At 40.7% G+C, this 14,592-nt stretch overlaps 1 protein-coding gene and 1 pseudogene across 4 annotated transcripts in view; one reads left to right on the forward strand and one right to left on the reverse strand.

The window, feature by feature from the left end:
- LOC146369571 (NACHT, LRR and PYD domains-containing protein 12-like) overlaps window positions 1-14,592 on the forward strand; it is a 335,320-nt pseudogene that overhangs the window by 255,832 nt on the left and 64,896 nt on the right.
- Window positions 9,106-14,592, reverse strand: part of lrp6 (low density lipoprotein receptor-related protein 6) — a 46,368-nt gene continuing 40,881 nt past the window's right edge. For all 4 annotated transcript variants that reach the window (XM_084909163.1, XM_084909161.1, XM_084909162.1 and 1 more), the window contains exon 23: window positions 9,106-13,514. In XM_084909163.1, the coding sequence (XP_084765289.1) occupies window positions 13,214-13,514 (301 nt within the window). In that variant the 3' untranslated portion in view covers window positions 9,106-13,213. The remainder of the gene's footprint in view (window positions 13,515-14,592) is intronic.

Raw genomic sequence — 14,592 nt, forward strand, 5'->3', positions numbered from 1 at the left:
GCAGTGAAAACCATGTGGGCTATATTCTTTTCTGTAGTGACATAATCTAAGCTGCCCAACAAAAACACTAAAGGGGAAGTTGGAATGTTACATTTCAGACACTTCGATAAGTCTTCACATATCTCGCGCCAAAACTTCTGAACTGGTGGACAGAACCAAAGAGTGTGGATATAATTATCCGGTGTATTGGTTTGACAGTGTGAGCAGTTGTTGGTAGACGTAAAGCCCATCTTGAACATCCGATGACCTGTATAGTGTACTCTTTGTAGTATTTTGTATTACAGGGCAAGGGGGCCCAGGCCCATCCAGACCGGGACCCAGTTCAGCAGCGCCGCCCAGCCCCACTGAGCTCGGGACAGCCCACCCGACCCCACCACAGAGAAAACTGCACCCACCCCGTCATCCACTCATCTTCCAGACTACACAAGACAATAGACACCCAGGCTGAGTTCTTCCTCCACCTCTCCTATATTTCCCCCACCTGCAGAGTGAGTTCCTGGAGAGAGGAGACCTCCTGCAAGATGTAACACCCTCCCCCACCAGTTGAAGAGCCCCCCAGGTGGCTCGATGCACTGGCGGCACCCTGCGCCAGGGCTGAGCCCCCATACACCCACCAGCCCACAACCCCGGCGACACACCAACCAGGACCCAAGCCCCCAAGGCCCAGCCAGGGCCCCAGCCCAGAGACGGAGCACTCCCAGAACCCCACACCCGCCCCGGACCCACCCAGGGGCAGCCAGGCTACCAGGTCAGTAACCCACGTCCGTCAGCACAGACCCTCCCTAGCCCCGCTGCACGCAGCCACGAGGAAACCATCACTTAAGAGCCAACAGAGCCCTTAACAGGCCATGACCGCAACCCCGGGTTGAGCCCTCCAAGGAAGACGCTCCTGGGGAATTCCCCCAACGCCCCAAGCCTGTCCCTACCCCCACACCAATCACAACAGCGAAGGTGACCCCCCACCCCCACTAGGTGATGGAGCTGATCAAAGGAGCCCAGAGCAATTGATCTGATGTGGTGGCAGAGGCTGTATCAAGACTAATGTAATCCATTAGATAATTTCTATATTGGTTAGAGTTAAGATTATTTTTATTTTTCCAGTTCATGAGGACTGTTTTCTTGGCAGGGCAGGGCAGTGAAAACCATGTGGGCTATATTCTTTTCTGTAGTGACATAATCTAAGCTGCCCAACAAAAACACTAAAGGGGAAGTTGGAATGTTACATTTCAGACACTTCGATAAGTCTTCACATATCTCGCGCCAAAACTTCTGAACTGGTGGACAGAACCAAAGAGTGTGGATATAATTATCCGGTGTATTGGTTTGACAGTGTGAGCAGTTGTTGATAGATGTAAAGCCCATCTTGAACATCCGATGACCTGTATAGTGTACTCTTTGTAGTATTTTGTATTAAATCAATTGAAGACTGGGATTTCTAATTAAATGAAATGTTTTTAAGCATATCTGAGACCAGAAGTCTTTTGTCTAAGTTAACTGATAAATCCGCTTCCCATTTTGCAATTGGAAATGATATTGATTCATCTGTTTTAGAAAGCATTCTGTATATTCTAGAAAGTAATTTGGGGGTTTTAAGAGTAAGAAATTGTATCACACTTGATGGTGTTTGTAGTTCAACTTGACCAGGTTTAAATTTCTTTTACTATGGATTTAATTTGTTGATATTCTAAAAATCTTTTCTTGTTGATCCCATATTGTGTAACTAGTCTGTCAAATGGAATAAATTCTGTTCTTTCTAATATATGTTCTAAGTATTTGATTCCTTTATCACTCCAATCTGGAAAGTTTATCATATTATTGTTTTGTAATATGTCAGGGTTGTTCCATATAGGTGTATGTTTGCATGGGATTAATGAAGACTCCGTCAATTTTAGAAACTCCCACCATGCTGTCAGAGAAGAGCTGATGTTGACGCTTTTGAAGCATGCATGTTGTTGGATGTTTGAGCTGATAAATGGTAGGTCTGAAATCTCTAGATTATTGCAAAGTGCTTGTTCTAAATCTAGCCAAGGTACGTCTAAGAAGGTATGTTTTAGCCATCCTGAGATAAATTGAAGCCTGTTGCCTAAGAAGTAGTGCTGAAAGTTAGGTAGTTCTAATCTTTTTAAGCTTATACGTGGGGGTTTATCTTTCCAAAGGAATTTGGACATATATGAATCTAGAGATCTGAACCAATCTTGTGGTGGTTTAGTTGGGATCATTGAGAATAAATAATTTATTTTTGGTAAGACCATCATTTTTACAGCCGCAACCCTTCCCATGAGTGATATGGGTAGACATTTCCATCTAGCCAGATCGCCTTCAACCTTCTTTAAAAGTGGGATATGGTTTAATTTAGTTAGATCTGCAAGCTTGGGAGAAACATTAATACCCAAATATTTTATATTTCCTGATTGCAGTGGTGTAGAAGAATTATGGAAGGAGCAATTAATTGGAAGGACTGTAGATTTTGACCAGTTAATTGAGTAATCTGATATTCTTGCAAAAGAGTTTATCAATGCAATTAACCCAGAGAGACTGGTTTGTGAGTTTTGGAGAAAAAGTAACACATCATCTGCATAAAGGCTGATTTTATGTTCCACGTTCTTGCATTTTATGCCCTCAATTGCTGTATTCTGTCTAATTGCTGCTGCTAGTGGTTCAATAAAAATTGCAAACAGTGAAGGGGAGAGTGGGCATCCCTACCTGGTGCCCCTCAGGAGACAGAAGCTGGAGGATGTTTGGTCATTTGTTTTGACACAAGCTGTTGGGGTATTGTATAATATTTTTAACCAGTTAATGAAAGAGGTTCCAAAACCAAATTTGTGTAAAGTTGCAAATAGAAATTTCCAGTTAACTCTGTCAAACACTTTTTCTGCATCTAAAGAAAATATTGTAGTTTCGATGTTTTTACTGTATGAGTAGTCTATCAAATTAAGTAATCTACGTGTATTTGTTGATGAGTGCCTAGCTTTTATGAAACCAGTTTGGTCAGGATGAATTAAGAGGCGGGTTATTTTCTCTAATCTCTTTGAGAGAGTTTTGCAGATGAAAAGGAGGACAGAGCAGAATCTCCAGGATTCAGTCTGTCTAGGAACTCTAAAAATCTTCCTCCACACTGCAGGAATGAACATGGACCCTCAGACACTAAGAGGTGAAGACGACTGTGAGAATCTGTAAAGTTAACAGTAGGGTGGGGGAACCCTACATTCAGGAGTGGTGTCGGGAAATGACTCACTTACAAATAAGTCATGTAATAGTTTCTTTTCTAAGCTCCAGAATATTTTCTCTATTAACAACTCTTTGTTTAGTTTCCCAGTTACAGTAGATAGATCTTGTTACGCCCCAGTCTAGGGGTACAGGAACGCAACATAAGAGTTGAAAAGATTGACCCCGCCCTGGTCCCCAAAACCATACACAGAGGGAAAACCAATTTCTTAGTGAACGGTGGTTTATTTTTCTACACTGAAAAATGAAGCTCCGGGGTGAACAAAGGCCAAAATAACAAACAAAACAAGCTAAGTCAGGAGGAGGTGCTATCTAAAGCCCTATGTGAAATCAAAAACCAAACAAAAGACAAGCGCTACACCTAACTCCCTAACTGAGAAAACAGTGCAAGGAAAAACAATAAGGCAGCTCACCCCTTCTGTTCCAGTGCTATTTACAATGTGCTATTTACAATGAAAACTAATGTACACACTATATACAGAACTCAGCAAGTCGCAAAAGTCACAGGCACAAATGTCACAGGTTTTGGAAGCCAGGGTCAGGTCTGCTGTTGCTGTCAGTGGCTGCCCCGGGACAACTGCTGGTGACAGATTTTGAAGCAACCATATGATCAGGGGGCCAATCAGCAGCCGTCAGCTCATCCAATCAGGGACCTGCAGAGACTTAAAGACACAGACAAAGAAACAGCCACCAAGACAGATTATGGCCAGGGCCATAACAATCTACCAATTAAGTTCATAATTTCATCAAAGAGAAATTAAAGAGTCAACAAGGTATGCATTTGGAAAAACCTGTATCCAAAATGTAAACTGTTCTCACACATGAAACTGTAATACTTCATAAATTGGGTTCATTTATTTTCACTTAGAATGTTGCTGCTTTAGTTTTTTTTACTGTACACACTGATAATGTGAGAATGCTGTAACCAGTTTGATTTTGCAATAAACAAAATGACATCATCAACAAATAATTTAGACTGTCTGTCCCATTGTTTTTCTACAAATGTATGGGTGTGTTACTACGGTGGCCCTGAGAGGCCAAACGGACTGCAACTTCAGAAAACACTTGCAAAAAGAAAAATGCTGCAAAAAGAAAAACACCTGCAAAAAGAAAAACACTTGCAAAAAGAAAAACGCTGCAAAAAGAAAAACACCTGCAAAAAGAAAAACGCTACAAAAAGAAAAACGCTGCAAAAGCACACAAAACACAACGGAAATGTTTCTGGGGAGACAATAACCCGACGGACCAGTTGCACGAACCAAAACATGTATGTATGGCTGTATCCCAATTCAGGGTCTGCAGCCTTAAATTACGCAGCCTTAACGGTCCTCAAGGGCCGCGTACTCAAAGACCGCTGAGGCCGGAAGTGCGACGCTTGTAGGCTTGTGAAATGGGACGGTCTGGCCTCCGTCGCGCTGCCCAGGTTGCCTAGCAACCATGATACTAACCGCTGGAAACGTTTCATACAGCTTTGTTTGACAGAAATGAAGGAGAACATATTCTACATGAGCTTTGTGTGATTTGATAAGTATCTGAGGCTGAGACCACAGGACTGTAAAACATGATTGTTGGGCTTCATTTCTGTGCTGAACAGTCATTTAAGATTAGCTAGTAAATAACAATTAGCTAATGTTGTTCATGAGACTAAAGTCATATCACTTTGGTAATGTAAATATAATATGGCCAATATTATAGTTATTATATTAATCATTATTAGTTATTACAGCAGTGAGTTTGAACTCCGTGTCAAATACTGAGCTTCAGTAAAGATTCAAGTTGCATTTATTTATATTTCCCATCACCTTAAATCTTCACTCAAAGACAAGTATCTTTGACAGTGTATCTATAGATGTATTATATATAAGAGACAAACATTGTTCTTTTAATATGTTGGCATTACTAAATTTGGCTCAATGCTTACATATATGTGTAAAAACAAAATGTACGAGCTGTGATAACTGTTTCTGATAGAATGAAGAGTAGACTGATATATTAAATATTCCTTTATTGGGTGAGAAAATCATACCATGTCATAACTGCTTTAAGTCATACAGAGTAGATATCAGAGCCTTAAACAGGCTGACTTCTGCTAAATGGGCCAAACTGGGCAAAAAGTATATAAACACATAACATCCTTATAGAATATGATGTAACACTATAGATCAACTTACCTCAGAATATATAAAGCATATAAACAATTACAGCAATATGATGCAACAAACACAGCAGTACTACTAATCCAAAATACTCAAAGCTTCATAGAACTGAAACAAACATTTATTTTTAGGTCCATTCTGCTGCTGATACATACTTTAGGTTTCTGAGTATTAAACTTGTTTCTGCCTTTCATAGTGTTTAATTTGAAGGCCCTGAGTACTTTCTCCCATACTGAAAACACTGGGATGATAAAATTATTTGAACATTACCTAATAAGACTGATTCAGGACAGACAATTAGTTATTCTAAACTTTTCTATCAGTCCTTCAAAAACAGGGAACAGTCTGTCTATTCTCTCCATCTGTCAGCTGCTGCTGGCTCTTCCTCCTCGTCTTCCTCACACACTGCTGAGTTTGTCCTGGTGGATCATCAGGGGTGCAAAGCCTCACAGATGATGTGCAGCAGTGGGTCCCTCAGTCTGTCCTCACTCTGGACACTTGCAGTTGTCACACATGGAAATCAAATGTGTGATAAGCTGCAGGATTCAAACACAAGTGTAACTTATAAATACATGTTCATACTTTTATTACACAATCATAGAGAAAGAAAAAGAGAGAGAGTGCAGGACAGAGAGACAGGTGACAGTCTCAGGTGTATACACTGCTACAAAAGAGCACAAGAGAAGGAGGATTTAGTGTTTGTGTTATTACGAGTGCTAAACAAGAAGAGTTCCCAGATGGTACAGTGGACACATGTGTGACTCCTGTGATTAAAGCATCTTTCTTTCAGCTTAACGAGTGAACCGTCAGCTCGTTCAAACACACGTTAAAGTCCGTTTGGCTCAACACCACCGAACAGAGGCAGCAATATAACATAGCTAACATTAACAGTGCAGTGAATCCTGCTTGTGCTGTGATATTCAGGACTGCAAACCGAGCAGCATCACTGACTTTCAGCCTGTTGTGTTTGTGGATATGTGACTGACTTTAATTATCCACAAAATCATCAGATTCTCTGTAAGATTAAGGTCGACTATCGAACGGCGTATGAATTAAAGGCTTTAAAACAAAGTAAACGCTGTACGTACAAACATCGCTAATGTCACATAACTTTGCCGGCATGTGGCCAACAGTAATGTTTTAATGTTCTTCATTATTAAACATTTGCACATAAATAAGTGACATAATATTCAGTACTTACTTTTGAAAGTTTACTCTTTGGCCGCCCCGCTTCCACTTCTTTGAAGTGTCTCCCAGTCCCAGTGCACTTGTTAGCATTGTCACTACCCGATCCGTACCGGAAACCCGATCGGTACCCCGCATGCGCGAAAAGATGTCTACTTCCGGTCGAAGCATTTTATGATAGTTACAGGTCAGAGTATCTGTTAAGATGTTAAGAATAACAAGTATCTCTTAAAATGTTTCCGATAATGAAACATTTAATATAATTTAGACAAAAACAAAAAAATAAAAAGCTAGTGACAGATCTGGACTCCCGATCCTTACTGCGCATGTGCAAAGTCGGACCGTACAAATCGGGTCTACCCGATCCGTACCGCGCATGTGCAGGGGTTTTCTTCTTCTTCTGTTCGTTTAATGGCAGTTTACTCCCAGTGTACGAGGATACCGCCACCTGCTGACTGAGCGAATGAACCCTATTGTAAACTGAATTAGCGTCATTACAAACGTGTGTTAAATTTGATTTAGTGATAGTCGAGTGTGTTTATGCTTGTCTGTGTGGAGAGGATTGTTGGAATAGTGATGATAATGTCCGCTATCACTGTCAATTGCCAGTAAACACTTCATCTGGCTGCTGAATCTTCACGTGACATATTACAAAGTCTGTATTATTAACTCTGTCATTAGGCACCATTCTTCTTATTTTACGGCGCTGTTGTTCAATCGGGGGACGCTCTCTGTTGAGGAGAAAAGCAAAAATTTGTTGCGGATACGGATTATCCATTGTTTAAATGTCCCGGTAGTCGAAAAGGAGGCAGAGCTGTTGAGAAATGCTAAGAGCTAACTGGGCGCTAACCGTGTCATTCAAATATATTGAATGTCGCAATGTTGGCAAAAAGAGGAAGTGACGTAAGATTTGCGCATGCGGGGTACCGATCGGGTTTCCGGTACGGATCGGGTAGCGACAAGCATGTTTTGGTTCGTGCAACTGGTCCGTGGGGTTATTGTCTCCCCAGAAACATTTCCGCTGTGTCTTGTGTGCTTTTGCAGCGTTTTTCTTTTTGCAGGTGTTTTTCTTTTTGTAGCGTTTTTCTTTTTTGCAGGTGTTTTTCTTTTTGCAGGCGTTTTTCTTTTTGCAGCGTTTTTCTTTTTGCAGGTGTTTTTCTTTTTGTAGGTGTTTTTCTTTTTGCAGCGTTTTTCTTTTTGCAGTATTTTTCTTTTTGCAGGTGTTTTTCTTTTTGCAGTATTTTTCTTTTTGCATGTGTTTTTCTTTTTGCAGCATTTTTCTTTTCGCAAGTGTTTTCTGAAGTTGCAGTCCGTTTGGCCTCTCAGGGCCACCGTATGTTACAGACCAATCTTTTGAACATGTTGTTGCTGCCCAACAACAGTAACATGCACAAGAGACCGAGAAAATTTCCTGGCTGGACCTGTTGCACAGGTGACATCCTATTACGGTACCACACTGGAGTTCACTGAGCACCTGAGAGCGAGTCGTTCTTTCACAGATGTTTGATTGGTTTTATACACCTGTGGCCACAGAAGTGATTCACCTAAATATTGTATTCTTCATTCAGACCATGGGACTTCAGGTTTTCAGATATCAGCTGTGCTGCTCTGGTCTCAGCTCTAAAGTCCAGCCCCTCCCATCTGGAACATATGGACCTGCAGTCCAGATATAAAGCAGCTGTTTTTGTAAAAAGTCCACACTAGAGGATTTGAGGTCAGTATAGGGTTCAATTTAGTCCATGTGAATTTCAGCAATATTGTGCTATATACATTTGGTATTAAAGTAAAGCTCCTCCTCACTGGCTGTTTTTCACAGTGAAGCAATGAATGGAGACTGATGACAAACAATAGTCAGCCAATTAGATCAGCCAGAAGCTTCTGGTAACCATGTGTCTGCATTGATGATAACTGCTGTTGTTGGTAGTTGGTAGTCATCTGATATTTCAGAAATACATGAATGTTCATCAATACACAGAGACTCTTGTTTCAGGAGGGATTCAACATTATTTTTTACTTCAGTATTCAGGATTGTCAGCGATTTATTCCACTGTGGACTTGAAATGTACTCAATACTAAAAGTTATCATGTCCGTTCTATCTTCTCTCCACAACTGACTTGGTGTTCCCATTAGTTCACCTCTTCAGTGACTGTGAACTATGGGAAGTGGTTATGTGGGTGTTTTGTGCCACAGCTCCACCCTGTGGAATGATGAAGAGCTGCAGTTGATGTTTCAAACATCAAAAGTTGATGTCACACAGCCTACAGCCTAATTGGCATACACAGATGATCATTTCTTACAGTAGACAGTTGTATTCCCATTTTCTTTTAAACACAATAAAAGTTTTTGTTTTGTAAACATGGTTTTATTTCTGTTCTTAATGATCAGGCTAAGGATGCATAAAATCACAAACTACAACTAAAGACAAATGCCTTAAGTCTGTGATTTATTGGTACCTTTTCATATTTTGATGTATTGTCAAATCTAAAGAACCACGTTTTTGGCATTTCTGCCTATTAAACATGAATCAGGACACAGATGCAGAGTTCACTCACTTTATATTTAACAAAAAGAGAAAAAAAAAAAAAACAGCATTTGATGAGTTACAACAGCTTATGGTGGCAGCTGGATGGGCTGTACAGGTCCATCTGGTTTACAGGTAAAGCAGTCATCGTATAAAAAAACAAAACAAAAAAAACCAAAAACGTACAGTTAGTGGAAATTAAACGAACATGACGAACCAAATGTTGGTCGTCTCCATGAAGCACCACAAGATCAAAACAGATCCCGACAGTTTTCCTGTCGACCCGCCAATAAACTAACAAAAGTGCTTTTAATGGGTTTTTTTAAAACACCTTTTTACATTTCTACTTCCTGGAACCATTTTCATCCACATTCCTCGCAATCTGCACAGAAACGTCCCTGGATCTGCAAAGCCTGACGGTAGTCAGAAGGGACGTTTTCTTGGTAAATTCCTCCCAAATACAACAAACAAACTAGAGCTGCTATATCTCTTTAAACCCAGATTTATCCAAATAATTTTATTTACCAAGTGGAATTCCATGTAATATTTATCAGGACAAATGACTCATCCAATCAGTAAACTTATCATTTATTCCCTCAAATGTTTCTTTTGTACCTTTTAAATCCTTAAACCTGCCATCATATGAATAAGTTTTGACTCCAATTTCAGTCAAGCTTTTAGATTTAGTAATTCTTAACAGTATTTTCTTCACATTTGACTTCCCAGATCACAGACTTGACACAACAAAGACTTTAATAAGCTCAAAAAACTCTTCATGGAAGCAAATGCCGATCAGAGGAGAACACAGAGGACCGAGCCGTTGCAGATTATCGAATCAAGGGTTCATGCTATGAGTTCTTGATTCGTGTCAGTCATCTTTTCTTTATCTGTCTTCACACAGTGCAAGTCAGCTACAATAGTTTGTACAGAAAAAAGTTTGATAAAGCTCAGAGAGCAAATGAGAACTTCTCCCAGAGCAGATCATTGTAACTAAAGAACAAAGAAGCTCTCGTACAGATGTGGACACATATCGAGACTGTTGAGGGGGAGTGGGCCGCTAAAAATACTAGGATAGGACAAAACCGGAGTGTAACAGTTTCTTAAAAGAAACTGTTGTTATCTTTAAAGAGCAGCAAACAGGCAAAGGGGCCTCAAAACCCAGAGGGGGAAAAAAAAATCTGAGATTAAAGTACTGTACTGGGTAATGTTATTGCATTGATGAGAATATAATCCGCCCCTGCCAATGCTAATATGCAGATGATGTGATTATATTCATTTATCAAGTTCCTTAAACCCAGAAAAGCTGCTTTTGTTTGTGGCAGCTAAGCATCTGTGCAAATATCTTAAACATAAAACATATTGCAGGGGTGTTTATTAGGAAGAAAACAGTTCTCACAGATTAATATATTGAGAAGTCATTAAACTGTAACATGTCTCTGAACTTCACTGGCTCCATAGACGTTTGACCCCAGAATATCTTTCTACTTTCTACTGTCTTCAGATCATAAAGACAGTTTCTAGAAAATCCAGTGATGAAATGAGAAAACTTCAGTGGAAATATGAAATTCAGCTAGTCTCAACAGGACGCGTCAGAATAAAATCACTTTATCGCTACATGATACGTGCGGAATTTTGTCAGTGACTGAAAATTTGCCCTCAGTTTCAGACTCCTGAATCTCAAAGTCCTGGCTTCATCTTTTTTTTTTTTTTTTTTTAATACAAACTCCAAGATTAAATACTTTTTTGTTTTTGTTTTAATGAATAAAGGATGGGGGGGGGGGGGGGGGGGGGCGCAACACAAAACAATTATCAAGCAAAAAAAGTATCAAGACGAACTGAAGTTTCTGTTTGCCAGTGGTTTGGGGTTCTGATTAAAATGTTAAAATGTCACGTTTTCACTTGCACCCTGTATTTGGATCCTGACGACAATAAGGTGAATAAAAAGCCAGAAAAATGTCTTAAAAAATGTGTAGAACATCAGATTGTCTTCGAATTCATGCTGGTGTTATTCATCTCCTTCAAAAGCAGGAAGGGAAACGAAACTTCTGACAATTCATGAAAAAAAAGATTGAAGTTCACTCAGAGCGCAAAGACACAAATAGACTAACAGACGCGAGTGTCTCATGTTTCTCCTCTGGTCCCAACATCTGCCTCCACGTTGTTTGACAGAGAAAAAAGAAGAAAAAAAAAAAAGAAAAAAAAGATTTGGCACAACAGTCCTTCAAACATCAGAGCAACTTTAAACAGACAAGAAAACCTGGATATGTTCTTCGACTGGACTGATGGGAGATTGTCACCGTAAGTTTGGAGTGATTTTCTGTAGAAAAATATAATGAGGCAATATAAAAAAAAGACGGAATGAAAAGTACTGCAAGAATTCAATGGATAGATTTACAATGATTTACTATATAGCTTATAAATACGTTATCTACACAATATGTGGTACAAAAATACTATATAGCATTTAGTGGGCACTGGATTTCATTTGTGTGTTTTTCCTCAAAGTAACAACAACATAAAAAAAAGGATATGAAGCTGGTCAGGCACAACATCGTGTTCTTTTAGGGGAACGCTGCTTCCACACGTGAGGAAAAAAAACAACAAAAAAACCCCAAAACAGAAGTGGAAACTGAAGAGCGCCTCCTGCGTCCACTGTGCAGCTTTGGCTCGCTTCAGTTGCAGTCGGGCATGAGAACGTTTCGATGAGAACATAAAACACAAGCGTACGTTTTGGTTTAAATCCTGTCTGAACATCAACGGAGGGGTTTGAGGATGTGAGTCATGCTGCCTCAATGCGTTTGTGTCGTGTCTACAGAGGCTCCGGAGAGACACGAGCGCACACGTGAAAATAAGAAAAAGAAAAGAAAAGAAAAAAAAAAGATTCTTTTTTTTTGTCAAGCACTGCGTGGAGGTCAGTGTGAGCACGACAGGTGCCAGTGGAAGTTTGTTATAAATAAAATGTAACAGGGGCTCACACCTGTAGTTTATAATACACTGCATGTAGGTTAATGGTGCAGCACCAAGCAGTTTGCAGTGAGAGCCGTGGAGCTGAAATTTGCTGAATATAATATGCAGACCTTACACGAAGTTTGCAGAGTGCAAAATATAGCAGGTATTGCGCTGTAGGTGGTTAAACATATAATGTGTCCGTGTAGTTTGTGGAGGGCAAATATGAAGCTGCAGTAACTCACAAGGACATCCAAGTCAAATCCTTGTCATGACTGTAGTTTTCCCATTGACGCTTGTATTTGGCCTCATGCAGTACTTTGCAGTGCATTAGAGTTTGTGCCAAAACTCTCTGCAGTGTTTGACACTTAAAAAAAATGTTCCTTGTGACAAACAGAAACAAACAAAAAAAACAAAACCAACAAACAAAACAGAACAGAAAAAAAAAAAAAAATCCACGCTCGTGTCGTCTCTGGGGCTCTCAGAGACTGGACCACAGTTGTTTGAACCCCTGCAGCGTCATCGATACTCAGAGTGGCTTCTGGTTTGATTTATTGGTAAATATGTGCCTTATTGCTCAGACCGAGTGTCCTGGATTTGCGATCCAGCACATGACTCACACCCACACAGACGAACCGTTCAGTAAAAGAAGGAGAGGTAAGTTCAAATCAAAGACCCAGTACCACATTCTCTCCAGCCGCTCCTCATCCAGTTTACATGGTAACTACAGAGCAGCGCGGCGATGGGAGGAGCCTCCGGGCAGAGCTCTTCTTGTCCCTGTAGCTGTCGATGTTTTTTATATTTGGCATCATAAGTTAAACGTCCCATTGATTTGTGTGCTTTGTGTCCTTCAGCCTCTTTTCTCCTGGTTTAAGGCAACTTATATTTGTGATGATTTTAATAAAACCTTTTCATAAAAAATGTACAAATTTCTTAATACAAACCTCTATGGCATTATCAGTAAACACTGTATAGAAAATATATAAATATGCTTTTCTCTTTTCAATGTACAAATGTTCTGTAGCTCCCGGTTCACTTTTCCCTTTTTCATCCTGCATCTCGCTCCTCCTGTTACATCAGTCTCTCTTTCCCGTTTTTTACCTCATATATGCACAATTGCTATTTACAGTGAGGGGGCGGAGCTGTGAGGAGGGGGTGGGGCATCACAGGGGATTTGGCTCACGAGGAGTCCGTGCAGGGCGACGGTGGCGGCGGATAGAGGTGATGGGAGTAGCTACGCTCGGTGTAAGGCGACGGCGGGCAGCTCTCACAGTTCTCCTCCGCAGACAGGTACTGGCTGCGGGGCGTCGGCGGTGGCGGGAAAGGCTCTGAGTCATAGTTGAGGTCGCTGGTGTAGCCCTTGGCGGCGGCGCAGGACTTGAGCGGCGCCCGGCGTCCCGGAGTGTAGTCACTGTCGCACACGTCGGTACTGCAGGGGGTGGTGGGAGGGGCAAAGTGGCGGTAGGTGTAGGGCCGGTAGCTGAAAAAGAGAAACGGCAGAGTGAGAACAAAAAACATTTTCTTTTTTCTGCTTCTTTCACTTGGTGTAGAGAGGTCAAAGGTCACATTGTGTTTTACATGCTTGAAAAGCAGAGCAAGAGCTCCAACTTGTGGAGAAAGAGTCAAATGCCCCCGTGAGGCATTCAAGAAGGACGGAACTTCAGAGACGAGACGCAGACTGAGCTGTTGGGTCACAATGACAAGGTGTGTTTGAAGGAGTGAAGAACATTGGACCAACGGTCAAGCATAGTGGCAGTTCTGGAAATCATGAAGGAGGCCAACACCTCCACCTTTTGTGTACTGCGCTTAAAAGACAGGCCTGGAAACCAACCAACCAATCTACCAAGAATTGTTGCTGAATATCAGCCAGAATTATGCCAAATGCTTGTTAATGGCCACCAAATGCACCTGATTAAATGTTAAAATTTGCACCTGAACCAAATATTTAGGAGGGGTGTACACATATAGCTGAGCCTGTGTGAATTAGAGAAAAACAAAAATAGATTTAAAATTCAAACTTGTCCTCAAAGGTTTATGCTGTGCAATCATTCTACCGGGGAGAAAGAGCTCCATGAAGTCATTAATGCCTCTTTATATGAATTCTTAACTTGAAGATGTCTGACTCTGTTCATCTTCTGAATTATTGTGGCAACAAAGCAAACAGACAAAGTCACTTCTAGGATGTTTGTAACTGATTAAACTTCTAATGAAAAGCCAACATTCAATCATAATTTAGTTTTGCAACACTGAGAGGAAAGTCAGGTTGGGACTGACTATAAGGTATAAGTTTCTGTTAGCTGCTGCAGTCCGTAAGAATCTGCTTGTTCAGTTGGATTTAAGAGGAAAATGGAAAAATGGTTTCACAATTTAGTTTCTTTGTGGCTCTGACCTGACAAACATTTAAAGCTGCTACTAAAATTTACTGTCATTATCAATTTGGTTTGTGGCCCAAAAACAAAACAAACATTTACAGCAGGCTGAGAAAAAGCAGCAGACGCAGCTTCTTTCCACAAGAATCTAAATGTCCTCCTACATTAACACGCACTCGGTCTCACGTG

The sequence above is a fragment of the Perissodus microlepis genome, chromosome 17, assembly GCF_051167445.1.
Source record: "Perissodus microlepis isolate ML-2025 ecotype Zambia chromosome 17, ASM5116744v1, whole genome shotgun sequence".
NCBI classification, from domain to species: domain Eukaryota; kingdom Metazoa; phylum Chordata; class Actinopteri; order Cichliformes; family Cichlidae; genus Perissodus; species Perissodus microlepis.